The sequence below is a fragment of the Akebia trifoliata genome, chromosome 3, assembly GCF_017979445.1.
Source record: "Akebia trifoliata isolate Shusen 1 chromosome 3, ASM1797944v1, whole genome shotgun sequence".
Taxonomy (NCBI): Eukaryota; Viridiplantae; Streptophyta; class Magnoliopsida; order Ranunculales; family Lardizabalaceae; genus Akebia; species Akebia trifoliata.
This window is the reverse complement of record NC_141377.1, coordinates 197,877-215,417: the sequence shown is the minus strand read 5'-3', so window position 1 is coordinate 215,417 and position 17,541 is coordinate 197,877. Positions and strand designations below refer to the sequence as shown.

The 17,541-nt window shown below is 35.3% G+C and overlaps 2 protein-coding genes across 6 annotated transcripts; one reads left to right on the top strand and one right to left on the bottom strand.

Annotated features, from left to right (window-relative positions):
- Window positions 1–4,428: 4,428 nt before the first annotated feature.
- Window positions 4,429–7,613, bottom strand: LOC147405294 (uncharacterized). 2 transcript variants are annotated; one of them, XM_086432969.1, is made up of 6 exons: window positions 7,472–7,613; window positions 7,050–7,179; window positions 6,296–6,465; window positions 5,481–5,790; window positions 5,248–5,411; window positions 4,429–4,858 (listed from the first exon to the last, which is right to left on the bottom strand). In XM_086432969.1, exons 1-6 carry the CDS (start codon window positions 7,521–7,523, stop codon window positions 4,581–4,583), a joined length of 1,104 nt encoding a protein of 367 aa, XP_086289095.1. In that variant the 5' UTR covers window positions 7,524–7,613; the 3' UTR covers window positions 4,429–4,580. The 2 variants fall into 2 exon arrangements, with proteins under 2 accessions (XP_086289095.1, XP_086289096.1); XM_086432970.1 differs by having other exon boundaries at window positions 4,432–4,858; window positions 5,481–5,775.
- A 2,704-nt stretch (window positions 7,614–10,317) lies between these two features.
- LOC147405293 (P-loop containing nucleoside triphosphate hydrolases superfamily protein) lies at window positions 10,318–15,477 on the top strand. 4 transcript variants are annotated; one of them, XM_086432962.1, is made up of 4 exons: window positions 10,319–10,817; window positions 12,217–12,292; window positions 13,083–13,169; window positions 13,565–15,477. In XM_086432962.1, the coding sequence occupies exons 3-4, from the start codon at window positions 13,100–13,102 to the stop codon at window positions 15,118–15,120; spliced, it is 1,626 nt and encodes a 541-aa protein (XP_086289088.1). In that variant the 5' UTR covers window positions 10,319–10,817; window positions 12,217–12,292; window positions 13,083–13,099; the 3' UTR covers window positions 15,121–15,477. The 4 variants fall into 4 exon arrangements, with proteins under 4 accessions (XP_086289089.1, XP_086289088.1, XP_086289086.1 ...); XM_086432960.1 differs by having other exon boundaries at window positions 12,194–12,292; XM_086432961.1 differs by having other exon boundaries at window positions 12,191–12,292.
- Window positions 15,478–17,541: the final 2,064 nt, after the last annotated feature.

The window sequence follows — 17,541 nt, the reverse complement described above, 5'->3', positions numbered from 1 at the left end:
GGTCTACACCTTGATGGTTAAAGTTTATTCTAATTTTTTTTTTATATTACTTGTGTTTTTTTCCTCTCCAATGTAGTTTTACCTATGTTACCTATATATGCAGGTCAATTTTTTTACTATTCTACACATCTTTTTATATGTTCTTTATAATAAAAGCATCTCTTCATCTAAAGTTATGTATAGCAGCTGAATTTTTTTTTTTTTGGTGTCTTATCCTTGTCTCAATTCTCCCTAGAACCCATTTCATTTGCTAACAACTGATCCCATACCTATAAATTTTTTTTTTTTTTTCTATTTAACTTGATATGCATAACTACATAGAGCCATTGAGTAGTTGAGGATATAAAATATGCCCTATTTTGCTTCAAAACTCAAACCATATGCCCCGCACCCCAGGGCTGCAACCTGGGCTGGTTTGAGGGTCAACCCAGGCTCAACCCAAGTTGTAGAACCATCAACCCGAGCTCAACTCAACCCTACCATCGGCTTGAGTTGTGGTTAGCCTGCCCAAGTTGCAGCCCTACCACACCCGACCTCACACCCATCAACCCACACACAGTAACATATAAAAGCACCCCCCCTCTCCCCCACACCACCACACACACACACACACACACACATGCACACCCACCCACTCCCACTCATGCACACTACTTACACACACTCTCTTTGAGGAAGAGGATTCTTATAGGATCTGCTATCTTCATCCTTTAATTTGTGGGATATCATATTATATACACCCTTTTTTGGACATTAGCAACTGAATTTTTTTTACCCCTTGATGACCTAAAGTGTAGCTTCATATGAAACAAGAAAATGTTCACAATGGGTATAATTCAACTATCAAGCTGATATTTAATCTGTTGGTTGAGGTAACTTTCACATGGCTGCGCTCAACATTGAAAGGTATTTATGTCCAATAACTTTGTAATTTTTTTCCACCACTCTAAACTCTTCAGTATCATTTTTTTTTAGCATCTTAAAAATTGTATTCAATATAAAGGATAGATCTCGGATGGTGCAATCATAGAAGATTTACTATTGATGGGATCATACTATCATGAGGTAACCCACAAGTGTCAATTTGTGGTTGCTCATGTTTCAATTTTAGGGATTGAATTTCCAATGTAGTACAAGTGTCATTCCATTTTAATTCAATTGAAAATGATTATTTTATCACTGTTGGCTTGCAATGGAATGATGTAGAGGTAGCTTCCCAAATCATATTTGATTTATCTCTTGAATTCTCAACAAGAAGTCCCCCACGCATGTGCAATTCACTATGTTTTGGTAATAATTTTTGGTCTTCCCCTTGATTGTTAAAATTTATTTTCGATTTTTTCTTTAAATTACTTATGTTTATTTTCCTATCCAATGTTTTTTTACCTATGCAGGTCAATTATTACTATACTACACATCTTGTTATATATTCAATACGATAAAATCATCCCTTCATTTACAGGTATGTATTGCAGCTGAATTCTCTTTTTTGTTTTTTGTTTTTTTTGGTGTCAATTTACCCTAGAACCCAGTTTCATTTGCTAACTACTAATGCTATACCTATCAAACAAAAAAATAATCTTTGTTTCTATTTAATTTTGTCTTCTTAACTACATAGCCATTGAGTTGTTGAGGAAGTACAATTGACTAAGGTACTTCTAGGTTTTTAGAAATTCTCAATTATCAGCCCTCATGGCTTTGTAGTCTAGATGTTGCGTAAAATGTGTCGAGCTCTAAAACCTATTCGGTCTTTAGAGAAAGTTACGTCTAGTCTCGAAAGTTTGTTCGGTCCAAGTGAAGGTTTCGTTTAGCATTAAAGTTTGTTCAACCCAAGCGAGAGTTGCGTCTAGCCCCAGAAGTTTGTTTGACCCAAGATAAAATTGCTTCAAGCCCCAAAAGTCAGTTCGTAGAGAGAATGCGTCGTTTCCCAATATTTCATTTGACCCCACGCGATAGAGGAGTCCAGCCATGAAAGTTATTTCATTGTGAAAAAATACTTCTATCTCCGAAAGCCTATTTGACAAATTCAAAAGTTGCGTTTAGCCTTGAAAGTCTGTTCAACCGAAGCGAAAATAACATCTAGTTCTGAAAGTAAGTTCGTTGCGAAAAATGCCTGTAGCTCCAAAAGTTCATTCAACCCATGTGAAAGTTGTGTCTCAAAGTTTGTTTTACTCCAGTGAAAGTTGCATTTTGCCCCAAAAGTCTGTTCGACCTAATCAAGCATTGCTAGGCCTGTAAGTTATTAGCGTAAATGTGTCTATCTCAGAAATTTGCACAGGCCAAGCAGAAAGTTGCGTCTTGCCCTTTAAGTCTGTTCCACCAAAATGGAAGTTTCATCTAGCCCCGGAAGTCATCATAAAGAAAAATGCGTCTCGTGCAAAAACTCTGTTCTGCCTAAGCAAAAGTTGTGTTTTCCCTCGATAGTATGTTCGACATTTTGCAAAAGTTGAGTGTAGTCCCAAAAGTTTGTTTGACCAAGCGAAAGTTTCATTTAGTCCCGAATGTCTATTCGGTCCAATCAAAAGTTGGGTCTAGCCCCGGAAAGTCTTTTTGACCCAAGGGAAAGTTGTGTCTAGCCCCGAAAGTTTGTTCGACCTAACCGAAAGTTGCATCTAGCTCCAAGACTCAAAGATATTGTCAAGATACTTTGATGCAATAGTTTGTCAATGCTTCTTTGTCCCCATTTATTCACTTAAGTTCTGAATCATTTCACAAATTGATGGTTTGACTGCAGTTTAGAGTCTATGTCTTATAAGCTTCTACTCATTGAATACATAGATCAAACAATTTTTTTGGGCGTGGTTATAACTGTCTGATCTGTAATATGCTTTTGGCTGTCCAAAATGCAAAATCAACTAAATAAATAGATCTTTCCGATATTTCTGTTGTACGTTTTATCTTATGGCATTTCTATTTGTAAGAAACATCCAATACATTATTCCTTATCATTGTAGTAACAATATCCCCTATATTTATCTTGTTTGGTGGTATGATTAAATTGGAAACATAATTTCCATCTGCTCCAAGCCCATTGAATTGTAAAGTACATTTTCTTGCCTTAAAATATGAACAGATCATTGAGAAGTCATCTTGAATATACATGCAAGTACTCCACACTAATTTTTTTTACCCTTATTTTCAAGTCTTGATATTTGATTTTAATATAAAACCAATTTTGTCCCAGTTCTGTGATATATCTGAATTTTTCAGTAAGAGAACCCACCTGAATTGGTGGGATATCTGTTATCTGGACTGTAACAATATAAAATATAAATCTGCAAAACCATGAATTGCCCCAAATCTGTTTCGTGGTTAGAGCTATTTTTAAAGGAACTATTATCTCAATTGTCCCAAATCTATTTCTGTTTAAGAGCACACTCCACAGGTACACGTACGCATTTACTTTCAGGAAGAGGGCTCTCATAGGATCTTCTTTCCTTGGAATTGGTGTGATCTCTTATATAGAGTTGAGCAATAAAAATATGAGTATATTTTGGACTGTTTGCACATATCATCTATTTACAACATGATTTGCATCAACATATATTTCTTTTGAAGATCATCTTCATCACTGTCATGGTCATTATCATCGTCATGATCATGCCCATCCTCATCATGCAATTTGGTCATCATCAGAAGCAGGACATGGTCAGTATCTTTTTCATGGTTTTGAGCTACATTACCAAATTCGCTCTATCCATGCGTTAACCGATACAAAGCAAATTGGTATTCTGTTAAATTGGCAACATAATTTAGATTTGCGATAGGTAAACTGGTATACAATACCTGTTCATATACCCAACAATGGTGGCAAATCCTTTGAGACTAACTAAGCCTTTTGAAGCTTTTGCTAAAACATGTTATGTTGTTATTGTTCTCATGAACATGCCTCTACTGCATTTTGTAACCCTCTCATAGGCTCAACTGTTGAAATTAAGGTATTTTTAGCATCACAATGGCCTTTTTGTTATTCTTGAACTATGGACATCTGCCCTCTATTGTCATTCATGAACTACAATGAATTGTCTCAAATCTGATTCATGGTTTGAGTTATTTCTAAAGGAGTACAACTACTTTATTTTTAAAATGCTTGCACTACTTATCAACATAAAGAAATAAAAGGAAAAAAACTGACTAGCATAGGGCAATTTTGGAAGGAAAATGCTGAAGTAACATTAAAATTGACATTGATTCTCACATTGCTGACATGGATGTATGTACGGAACCATAGATGCTTTTCATTGAGATATATGAGTGAAAAGCATCTATGGCTATGTGTGCACCTACACATCAGCAATGTGAGAATCGATGTCAATTTTAGTGTTACTCCAGCTCATTTTAAAATTATAGGTGATTGCACCCTCCCTGCGCAATGGGTTTGTCACTGATAAGGAGAATTAATCTTAGGTGGTCCAATCCCCTGTAAACATGGGGAAAAAAATCCATTTAAACATGTCTGCCACTAAATTTAAAATTATAGTTCTGTTCTTTCTTCACTCTATGAACATGGATTAAAATGTTATTGCATTGTCTATACCCTGTACAAAGTGTCATACTCGATAAAGTGTAGTACTATAATACTAATGTTTGCATGTTTCTGTGTGAGGCTTCATCGGAATTGGAGCTGGACAACAATAGTGGTGTACTTCTTCTTCCATGCACTCTGGGATGCATTCAGGAATAGCATCACTACTGAAATCTAGGGTAATTCCTTCAATCTCTAATGATGGAATAACCACTCCTAAGATGGTAACCTCTGCTTCAGCGATGCAAATTTCCTTCGGATTTACAATATTAATAAATGGCAAGAACTTCTCCCAACCTTTACTATCGTCCCATGTTGTGAACCAATTAGTAGCTGCAATATAAAAACATAAACTTCTAAGCATACATCCATCCCATATATATATATATATATATATATATATACCTCAATGTGACATAAGCTTATTAACAAGCTCAGGTATAAGATTCTAATCTACATTTTAAAGTTCATAAAGTCGACTCAATAAAACTCAAGCCAAGTTGATTCAGTGCTCAAATTCATTTGAACCAACTCACTAAGTAGATTAAAAAATTCATGTTATATGTTATATTCTTTGATTAAAAAAGAGGAAAATAGAATAATTATAAATTTTAAAATGATTAATTTTACAATTATTTGACTCATAAAAATCAACTTGTGACTTGACTCAACTTAGATCGATGAGTTTTAAAACATGTACAAGGATCTATGCATATACTTACTGCTAGCTTGTCGTTTCTTGAGGTTTCGGTCCATTAGGCTCAAGGTGAAATCCACAAGCAGTTTTCTACCGACAGAATGTCTTGATGAATCAGCCAAAGCTAAAAACATAGAAACACTATTTCCATTTCCCTCCCCACGTCCATTTGGATAGAGCTCAATCTTCCTACAAAATATATACCAATTAATTGCAAACAAATTAAATTAAATAGTACTAATATGTATGTATGTATACCATTCGTGATTTCCAGCCATGAATGCTTCAGACTCCAAACGACATTGCTTAAATCTTTTTTCATCTAAAAGGTTATCAATCTTCCAAGTGTGCTTACTAGTTCTAGCTCCCTTTATCATCGAGAGACACTCTCCTATGCCTCTACTTCTTTCCTTGCAGACAAAAACCTCCGCTCCAAACACACACACATCATTTACAAGGTATCCATTAGAAGGATCATTGAAAGTTCTAATTGTGATGAATTTGTCGAAACCCCATTCAGTCTTCATCGCATGTCTTCCTGTCTCCTTGGTATCTACGTAAGGTAATACTGATTAAAGACAGACACAATTAAGTGTATACATGACCTAAAGAATATTTCCAAAAGAACCAAAGCCCATCATCATGTTATAAACTTTTTTATGAGGAACTACTAAACTCAATCAGTACTTGTCGTCAGGTTTTTAAAACTTGGTCCGAGTCAATCGGTTAGGATTAGTTTCAATAAAACAAATCATTTATATAAATAATTTTTAAGAGCTTAATGCTGGGTTATATGTGATTTTCTTGGTGTCATAATTTTATTTGATTTGCTCTTACTCAATCTTTTATAAGATTCCTTTAGTATCCTGGCTCTTAAAGACCTTTCACCAAGTTGCCCTGGTTTAGTAACTTTAAGTTTCCATTAGAAATGTTACTCTACACAACAGATTATTTCTTATCTTTTTGAGTGTGCTCTGTTTAATTGTTAAATATGAAGCTTTAGACGCGATTTTCCTAACACTTAAATCATTATAATTGGTACAAAATGATATTTAGTGGAAGAGGATAGATACCTTGGACGGTTAAATACCTATCTCGAACCTGATCGAACAAAAATAACCTGAAAACGACATTAACATTCCAATCTGGAGGTAGGGAATTTGTCTCTGATATTACCAAGTAGAATGAGATATGCTCCCTTACGTTTTTCTTCCCATTTCCTTTTGGGTAGAGACACAAAGTCCTGTAATTGAACACTAAAATATTTAGTAAATATAATCTAATAGAAATTAAGATCCAAAAATATAACCAAACATAATTGAAAGTTTTAGTTATTCCATGTCATTAGTCCAGTGTCGACATGGACTAAGCCATAAATCATGTACCCCAGGTAGTTGCCAACCCCATGTCTCCTTTGAATTACACCTAAAGAGGCAAACCTCAGACCCACTAGGCCCATGAGTAGGGCCCAAACTCACATGACCAAAATAAATGAAAAAAATAAAATGATTGGGATTCACATTATGTAAATTATTTAGTATTAATGAGGAGTGAACCAACTTGATCAACCTGACTGACCTGTCGGGTTGAGGATTTCACGCCTGAGGTCGGGTTAGGCGTGGCCGCAGGTTGATACCCAACTCGGCCCAACCCACCTGAGTTGCAATCCTACTTATCTATCAGTCAGCAAGGAAAATTGCACCACATGGCACAATAAAGAGATCTGGAATTGGGAATCCACTCCCAACTTCCTTGAGTATAGGATATCATTATTGTAAAAGCTTGTCAACAGTCATCGTCAAACGAGAAGAACATAAGAAACTGTACCATTTGTAACCACCAGCATCAAAAGTAGTTGTGTTGTATCTCTCTATGGAAGCCTTTGAGAGTAATGAAAATGACTCAATTTTGAATTTGTAGTGAGTTGGTGAAGCATCTCTAAACGATTCTGCTACTCCTGCCAAATATTAAAATTAAATTAGATGTGTAAGTTGCATCTTGATTTTTTATGTGGAGGTCTCGACTTCAAATCCCCACTTAAGGTTACCCTTGGGGATTTATCTCAAAAATTATCTGGTGCATATGTCCCAACAAGGATTAGTCAGGTGGTCCAAGAGCCGCATATATCTCAATTTCAAAAGAAAAATAAATTGAGAGGAATTCACTCGACTGGTCCAAATCAGGCGAGTTAATCCAAGTTCCGGTTCTTGAAACCTCCTACGAAATAAAATAAAATAAAATAAATATACCTTCTCTGTCGTCGGAAATAAATAGGGTATTCATCGTAGTGTTCCTGCACATGACCTCAATCAGAATGTTTATGTTGTTCTTATAAAGAAAATCGAAAGCCTTTTATTCTGCCTTGTGTTAATAAAAGCTTTTATTCTTTTCTATATTCTTCCATTACTTAACGAAGTTTTTCATTCTATCCTTGGAGATTTAAGAAAAGCTTTTATTCTATGGTTAGTTGAGTTGGACTGTCCCTACCTTCTGATTATAAATAAATAACTGAATTAATTTTGAATGGCTCTAGTACCTTCATAACTCAATTTCTTTTCTAAAATAACTGAATCAATTAGTTTTACAAATCTGATAATATTTTAAATGGAAAGTAGAATTAATTTAATGATGTGCATCCATATAGATATTCAAGTCAATTTGTGAGTTTTTGATTGACTCTATATACGGGTGTCAATGATAATGCAAAATTCGAATTCGAAAAATCAGATATTATCTAAAAATTTCGAATATTGGATTCAAATTCAGATAGTTTTATATATTCAAATCCTTATCGGATACGGATTCAGATTTAGATATTAACATTTCGAATCCGATAATATCCTATTTGAAATAATATATAATATATATTATTTGATTGATTTATTTTTTATATAAATAATATAATATATAACAGGATTTTTTAAATAATGGAAAATCAGTTGGATAAGGAAAAATCGAGTTTTTTTAAATGTTCAAATTATTCAAATTCTAATCGGATTCAAATTCAGATAGAGTTTTAGAACATTCGTCGGATTCAATTTCAAATTCGGATATCAGATAAAAATTTCATATTCAAATTCAAATATTGTTGTATCCGAACTGATAATCATCCATTGACAACTCTAACTCTATAGACATTTGAGTCAAAAAAAAAAAATTTGAATCACCAACCAATCCTAACAAGTCTACTCATCAAATTTTTTTCTTGTAGCTCCTTATAGCACTTTGGGTACAATTGGGAGAATGCCACATTGAAAATAAAATACCACCACAACCATCTAGGATTCGAGCCTTGGATGAGATTTAGAAGTAAAAAATCAGTGGCCACTAAACCTTCGAATTTAAATGATTAGATATAGTTTGCCTGTTGATGTGGCGTTCTTTCAACCATTAAAAAGTGATACATGGAGCTATAGGAAAAAAGTGATACAAAGGATCCGCACCCATCTAATAGTTGATGCTGATGTAATCTATCTCAAGAATGCAACTTATTAAAATCCCATCCCTACCAAATAAGACCTTCAATATGGTTAATACATATTAACCATAGTTAAAGACATAACATCAGTTTGCATACCAACAACATTGATAACCTATAGAAATGACATCAGTTTTTAATTGATGTCAAAAGTGTCGTCCATATTAAATATAAGCACCGATTGTTCCTAATACAATAGTCGTACAATGATGGTTATTACCATCATTATGAATATACAATGATGCTAATAATGATCATCATCATCATTGTAAATCCCAAGCCCACAATAGTACAATATGACCTGTTTTGGGCTGAAGCCCACATAGTTTTAAAACGTGTTGTACTATGTAGGGTCTGATTTGTCCTTATAAACCAAGATTTAAATGTTTTCTGAATCGATGCGGGATTACTCGCACTCCTCCCTGTCATTCCACCTTGCCACGTGATAGCTCCACTACAACCCCCCAATCCTCACAACCCTTTCCACGTCTAGCTAATGGTGCACCGATGAGGCCATAACAATGGTATAAGAGTTGAGGATGACTCTTCTTGTTTGGTGGGGATATTGTCACGGCCTCGTTGGTGTGCCACTAGCTGGATGTGGAAACGGCTACAGAGACCAAGGGGTCAAAGTGAAGCTATCACGTGACAAAGGTGGAATGATAGGGAAGAGTACAATTTGTCCCACATTGGACAGGAAAATGTTTAGATCCTGATCTATGAGATAAATTAAACCCTACACAATACAATGCGTTCTACTTGAGGGTAAGACCTTCCAGTAAAAAACAAAACCTTGAGGAAAGGGTTGCCTTTGAGACAAGTGGAGCCGCAATAGAAGACAATATTGGGAGTGGGGCCAAGCTGCTATGTAATTCTAACACGTGTTCTACCTAGGGGCAAGACCTGTCAGTGGGAAACAAAACCTTGAGGGGAGGGCAACCTGTGAAATAAGTAGAGCAACCAAAGAAGATAATATTATGAGTAGGGCTCAATCTGTTGTGTAACTCTAACATAACGTGTTTTAAAGTCCTGCGGGTTTCGGCCCAAAACGAACAATATTGTGCTATTGTGGGCTTAGGGTATTACAATGATCATTATAAACAGCCTCGTTACAGGTATTATCATGAACAAGGTCATCAATGTGATCATCATTATCATGCTTATTATGATCATCATCATCATGACTTGAACCCATGACCTCAAAGTTGAGGTTGTAACTTATCGTCATCATGATGAACATACAATGATCTAATTATGATGGTCATTAGGTGATAATGATGAGTCACCCAATATAACACTGATTTTTGTAAAACTGGACTGGACCGAGTCAACTATAATTTTTGTAAATTTTAGTTAAAATAATTCATTCTTTTAGAATTTAAGTACATATTATGTCCATAAAAAATGATTTCATGATTGGAGATCTATTCAACCTTATTTTATAAAAGAAAAATTATAATAAAATTTATATAAATATATATGAATAAATAATTATAAATATAAAGTTGAGGAGAGTTAATCCCATGACGTAGGTGCAATCCCGTTCAACTCTATTTCACCACAATTAAACTTGCTCATTCAAGACAACTCGGTCTGGTCCATGAACGAGACGAGACGAGACGACAAAGCGAGGTTTAGAATCAGATACTGGTATCTTCCCCCTAGTCCTACATGTTGTGTGCCCTCATCCTGCAAACAAACAATTGTGTCCGACTTCGTATCGAACAAACCTGTATTTATATTCCCATCTTGGTCTCTAGGTTTTGAGTTTTGAGAGTAGTTGACTTGAATACGAAGACAACGAAGAAGATTATTGCCTGGATTTAATTCAACAAATCGTTTGAAATTCGTGAAACTTCGAAACTTTTTTACTTGATTTTGTAAATGCGTCTTTGATAGTGCTTCAAAAAACATTTTTTTTTTTTTTTAACGTCAAAACGCGATTTCGTGATTTGCGTTTGAACGGCTTATGTGAAATGACCGTAATACCCTTCATCGAATAATCTATTTCCAACTTAAGTCCCACGACCTCAAACCCAATCGATCTCTCTTCTTCGTTCGACCTAAACCGCACTAGCAGGATATCTACGATCGACGCCATCTCTATTGCTACACAGGTGAGCTCTCTTTCTCTCTCTCATGGATCTCCATTTGATAAGCAAGCACCTCCAAAGACCCTCATAATTAAGCTCTCGCGATTTCTAAACCCTAATCGAAAATTTCCTCGACAAATTTGGATCTTCAGAGCTTCTCAAATCCTTCAAACAAGATCCTAGACAGATATTCCTCAACCACCTTCTATCGATCCCTCTTCTGTTCCACCTCCAAAAACCGACAGAATCGTCGAAAGGACTCCCATTTCTTCGTCTTTGCAAATCTGTAAAATTTTGTTAGGAATTGATTTATCAATCTCTGTTATTATTAGAGATAATTAGTAGTAAAATATTTCAATTTGGGTGGTGAGATTCTTTGTCTAGTTGAAATTAGGTTCCTTTATTTTTCTAATCGTTTATTGGCGTAGAGGCATTATCTTTTTTTTTTTTTTTTTTGGGTTTAATTTTGAAGCATTGAAACTTTATTTGTTTTATAATTTAGGTAAAAATAGTGCTTATTGAATAAGATTTTGATGCTCAAGTTGGAAGTAGCAATAAACTCAGACTAACAGATTCATCCTATATGAAGTAAACCAAACCACAAGAAGGAGTTCTGAACAAAAAAAGTACAAAATTATTGGAGATGGCGATTGGCGAGGCTTATGTTGAACACAATGTCCTAAAGGAGATAAATGCCTCCTAGGATTCAAAGGCTCTTCTTCTTGCAAAACCCACATTTTTTGGAGAATGTGGAACTTGTAAGAAAACCTAGAGGAAAGAACATGAATGAGAAACAAAAGGAACAATTTTAGATTGGTAGGGTTATTTTTATTGTAATATACATTACTTAGACCAGAGACAAATTCTTCCTAAAAAAATACATTAATTTGGTTAGAGCAATCTCCTAGTGAGACACGTGCCAGGGCAGCCGGCCCACAAACCCCCTACTTGTTATGAACGCTTAAGATGTAAGAGACCAAGTCTTTACGGACTTGTTATGTGGATGTGTATTATGCAGGTATTTTCTTTATCAGGAAAATTTCATACGTCTATTTTTAAGAAGAGATGTTGTCGAAATTTTTATAGAAATATAAAATTTATTCAAATTAAAATAATTATTTTTATAATTTTTTAATGTAAATTTAATATATTTATATATATTTAGTGTAATTATATATTTATAAGGGTATTATGATCAATTTTGGTGCATTCTGCGTGCATTATAAACATTAAGGGTATTCTGGTCATTTTACCATGATACAGCATAATCCAGTAATTGTATCAAACAATAATTACCAAATTCTGGTAAACAACACAGCACTTTTACAAGACTCTATCAAACAAGCTTTTCAGTGCTTCAGCTTTTTACAGCTATTTCTGACAACTGCGTCTTACAGCAGAATCTGACAACAAATTTTGGCAACGTTATCAAACGTGGCCTAAGTTTTGGAGTTATAGCGAGGAAGAGGACTGGAAATTTTCTCTCTTATCTCTCTCAGGTACTATTACAAATGGATTTCTTTCTTTGTTTATTTAGAATTTTACATTATTCATAATAAACAATTTAATCTAAATTTGTGTCCTAAGAACTAAGAAGATTGGAGTTGCTATGTTTTCCTCTAAAATGTTTTGGGGTTTTGGCAGAGCTTGATCTACAACCCTAACTTTTTTTTTCCCTATGCTCACTGTTCTAATGGGACATTTGATTTAAATTTTAAACTCATCATCATAATCATCATCTAGGGTTTATTCCCAAATAAATAAAAACTTTGAAGTTTGATTGGTTACTTTTTTTTTTTTTGCCATTTAACTCTATCTAGAGCTATATTTAGTATTTACTCACTAATTGTAATTTTTAAAATCATATCAAGGTAAGGTAAGTTGTAAGTGTGTGTTTGGTAACACTTGTGAAGTCTGAATGGAGGTGGTCCACTTTTAAAATCTAGACTTCAGAAGCTTTATTTCTGTTTGTTTTGTTTCAGATATCAGATGTGAGACTTCAGAATAGAAATTCAGATGGGGGGACATTGGATGAAACTTCTGAAGTCTGATTTCTAGTTTCCAGACTTCAGACTTCAGATTTCTGAAGTGTTACCAAACATAGCCTTAAGTGTTAACCAATTCAAAGATAGGAAAAATGAGAAAAAGCGACTGTAAATTTAATTATTTTGTTTATCTCATCATTTAGAATATGACTATATGTGATATGGTACTGTTTTATGTTTCATCTATTGTACTTAAAAGATCTTGTTGAAACTTCGTGAATCTAATTTCTATCTTTTTGGACAGCCTTATAAGTGTGAATCATGGAAGATATCAACCCAGATAATGAGCCTGAAAACACGTCGACAGTAACAAATGGTTATAAAGCCACAGGTAAGACCACGGTGTTCACTTCTATTTTTCTTGCATCACATATCTCTATGACACCATGACCCTCATCTCTTGAATGAAATTAGCATTCAAGCGGCAAATGTTTAAGAGTCTGACTTAATACTCTTTTTGAAATAATTTTGTTCTGTATACTTTTTTTATGGGTATTTTGTTTACTTTTTTGTTATTTATTTATAGACTTTTGATGGAGTTTCATTGTGAAATAAGATTCAAGAGTATCTATTTCTTAAATCTTTGCATTTCAATTAAGATAAAATTCCTCTGCATTCCAAGAAAGCATGAAAATCCAATATTACAGAAGGTAGTTTTTATTATTTGATTGGTTGTCAAGCTTACAAATGAAACACTTAACCCATTACATTAATTTTGGTTTGTAGTGCATGATGTAGCGAATCTGGTGAAGGAGAGGTGTTGGGATCAGAGGGAAGCCCTGCCAGGGGAACCTCGTTGCGTTATCTGTGGACGCTATGGTGAGTACATTTGTGATGAGACGGATGATGATATTTGCAGCATGGAATGTAAAAGGACTCTTCTCTGCAGACTTTCTAATACCCATAAGCCAGAAAATCTTCCTCCTCCTGTAAGATTACCTGTTAGTGATGAATGCTTTTATGTTAGAGACGAGGCTTGTAAATCAAAATCTCAATGTTTAGCCAGTAATCAAGTAGAATCACTCAGGAGTAAAATTGGGATTCGAGTTAAGGGAGACTTTGTTCCACCACCCATCTTGTCATTTTCTTCTTGCAATCTTCCTCAGAAGCTTGAACAAAATTTAGAAGCTGCAGGATACGAAGTACCCACACCTGTCCAGATGCAAGCCATTCCAGCTGCTTTGAGTGGCAAGAACTTGCTTGTTTCAGCTGATACGGGCTCGGGTAAAACAGCTTCCTTTATGGTTCCTATAATTTCTCAATGTGCAAAGTTTCGTTCTGGGAACTCCTCAGATCATAAGAAGCCCTTAGCGATGGTTCTGGCTCCAACTAGGGAACTCTGTGTACAAGTGGAGGAACAGGCCAAGCTGCTTGGAAAGGGTTTGCCATTTAAAACTGCACTTGTGATTGGTGGTGATGCCATGGCTCCACAAATCTATCGTATTCGTCAGGGCGTTGAATTGATCATTGGAACTCCAGGCAGACTAATCGATCTTTTAACCAAGCATGACATCGAACTGGATGAGGTTTCCATTCTAGTTTTAGATGAGGTGGACTGCATGCTTCAAAGAGGCTTTCGAGATCAAGTAATGCAGATTTTTCAAGCTCTTTTCCAGCTTCAGATATTGATGTACTCCGCAACGATTCCTACAGAGGTGGAGAAAATGGCAAGCTCAATGGCTAAAGATCTGATCCTTGTCTCTGCTGGGAAGCCGAACAGACCAAATGAATCTGTGAAACAGGTAGTCATCTGGGTGGAGTCGAAACAGAAAAAACAGAAGCTCTTTGAGATATTAATGAGCAAGCAACATTTTAAGCCCCCTGTTGTGGTATTTGTGGGATCGAGGCTTGGGGCCGACCTACTTTGTGAAGCGATCACAGTCATGACCGGGATGAAAGCTCTATCAATCCATAGAGACAAATCCATGAAGGAGAGGAGGGAAACTCTGAGGTTGTTCTTGACAGGAGAGCTTTCTGTGATTGTGGCGACAGGGATTCTTGGGAGGGGTGTAGATCTCTTGAGAGTGAGGCAGGTTATTGTTTTTGATTTACCGAATTCTATCGAGGAGTACATTCATCAGATAGGGAGGGCATCTAGACTGGGGGAGGAGGGGATGGCTATTGTATTACTGAATGAGGAGAACAAGAATCTGTTTGGGGACTTGGTAGAGGTTCTGAAATCATCCGGTGCTGTTGTTCCTCGGGAGCTTGCTAATTCACGATACACAAAGATTAATTATTTTTCTGGCAAGGGACAAAAGAAAAGGAAATGTGGCTCCTAAAGCTTCATGGAAGTAGGTTTTTGTTTTCTACTTTGAAATCCCATTAAAATTGTAGTGCTGCCTGCATTGGCTCACTACGAGCACGATAACATGTCCAGTGATTGCCTTGCCTGATGGAATGGGTTAAAGTAGTGGGTCCTAGTTTTGTGGAAGTCCAACTTTTTGGATTGATGTGATCATCTTCTTTTGTGGGGTTGAGGTAGTGATGGGTCCTAGTTTCATACAGCTGGGGACCTTATTGCGTTTATCATATACCTTGTTTATTTAGGCAGGGGACCTTTCATCCCTAATTGTATATTCACTAACCATATGTGTAAATTGTGCTGTAATTTGCATAAGTGGACAACTTCACGTGCACTAGGCTGCTTGGTGATCCTTCCAACAATTCCCATATCATCTCTCTCTCACACACACACACACACACACGTGATGTCCATTATAATTTCTCTTAGCGGTTTAAATTATAGAACTTTTGTTGGAGATATTTTTAAAAATCGTGAGACATGAATGTGGGAGTCAGAAGTTTGTAGAGATGTAGAGGAAGGCTTGGTTTTATCAAAAGGAAGGTAAAATAATGGTAAAAAACAAAACAAAAAGGAAAAGGATTTAGGTTCGACAAGGGTCCCATTGCCATAATCGAAACATGATAGGTCAAGATCGTGCACACAGTACAGTTTAGGCTCTGGTACCATGAAGCTAGAAAATCAAACTTATTGAAAATTTCTTTGAAGATGATCACATATCTCATTAGTTATGGAAGGATAATCAACCATCCTACATAATATGCCTAATTGATCTTAATTATGATAGTGTATGTAAACTGATGGAGGACTGGGATAGCGGGGAAATGTTCAACACCCTACACTTTAACCTACACCTTAACAAACGTGTTTTGTCCTACATGGGTTAGAAGTTTTGGAATGGGCTGATTTTTGGTGAGGATGATCTCTATCATCCTCACCAAAAATCAGCCCATTCCAAAATTTCTAGCCCCATGTTTACAAGTTGAAAAATCGTGGACCGTCCATTTTTTGTAAACCATTTTTTATGGGATTAGAAGTTTTGGAATGGGCTGATTTTTGGTGAGGATGATCTCCTCACCATAGAGATCATCCTCACCAAAAATCAGCCTATTCCAAAACTTCTAACTCATGTAGGACAAAACACGTTTGGTAAAGCGTAGAGTGGTGAACGGACCGGGATAGAGATATACAAGAACCTTCCCAACTATATATGAACTAAAGTGAACAATCAATTAAATACAAAAAATAAAATTATGAAGCAATTATATAGTTGGTGTGTGAGGGGGAGAGGATTGCACGTGCCCCTAGGATTATTTGGTGCTCTAAGAGGCCCCGCTACCTGGGTAAAAAAAATTCTGAAATGTGAATTGAAAATGAGGTGGAAACAAAGATGTAAGAACGAAAAACTTTTTTCTTACGAAGTAAAGAATGTTTCATATATTATTCATACTAGTGGATCCTGCACGTGCGATGCACATGCAGGCTGAATGACCCAAAATTCAAACTGAAAAATAATAAATTAAACAATATGTTTAATAGGGTGAAGACATTTATGTATTAGACAATCTTAATTTTAATTTAAGTAAGCAATATTAGATTTGAAGATTAAATATAATACCATCTTTATTTTATATCCTTAACTTCACAAATACATAAGTGGAGATCCACTCATTTTTAAAAGTATGACAATAAGAGTCACTCACCCAATATCCAATGTCAGATATAAATAAGAAGCATCATGATCCGAATTAATTATCTACCAAACATGAATTCTTAAGTGGACATCTGTATTGTAAAGAGATAAAATTATATCCCAAAAATCTCGCCTACGAACAAATTCTCATATTTCACACCATAATTCTAGGAACAAAAATAAAAAATAAAACAATATGTGAATTCTAAATTCTAAGAACAAATAAAGAAACATACATGAAGCAAAGAAAAATCTATAAAACGGTAACTAAAGAATCTGATCCTTTTTGAGATAATATTCGGATCTAATTTCATACCCAATGAAACCATACAGATATCAAGAACGAAAATAACTGGTTATCCACAAAATAAAATGAGGGGAAGAAAAATAAACCCACAAGATGATAGAATAAAATATTTAGATACTAATCAACCTTTAATAAGCAAACCAAAGAAATAAGAAGATACATGTTCTTCTCGAGGGGACTCTATTTTTTTCTCCTTTTTTGAAATTTTAAGCTTTGTTGGAATCAAATAGGAGTGATTTTTCGGTGCTATTTGAGGGATTTGAGATTGTTTGAGAATCTGTAAGTGGGGTTGCAAGAACACTGGAGAGAAATAGAGAGAGAGAGAGATTGGTGGGTTTCATAAGGAGATTGTTGTACATAAAGGATTCAAGATTCATATTGGATCGTGAAGCGAACGA

What these genes read in the sequence shown, in the direction of transcription:
- LOC147405294 (XM_086432969.1), bottom strand. Translation starts at nt 7,523, where the DNA reads ATGTGCAGGAACACTACGATGAATACCCTATTTATTTCCGACGACAGA. An exon ending in TAGGTATTTAACCGTCCAAG is followed by an intron (nt 5,791 to 6,295) that starts GTATCTATCCTC and finishes GTCTTTAATCAG; the next exon opens with TATTACCTTACGTAGATACC. An exon ending in CAAGAAACGACAAGCTAGCA is followed by an intron (nt 4,859 to 5,247) that starts GTAAGTATATGC and finishes TTTATATTGCAG; the next exon opens with CTACTAATTGGTTCACAACA.
- LOC147405293 (XM_086432963.1), top strand. Translation starts at nt 13,100, where the DNA reads ATGGAAGATATCAACCCAGATAATGAGCCTGAAAACACGTCGACAGTA. An exon ending in AAATGGTTATAAAGCCACAG is followed by an intron (nt 13,170 to 13,564) that starts GTAAGACCACGG and finishes TTTGGTTTGTAG; the next exon opens with TGCATGATGTAGCGAATCTG.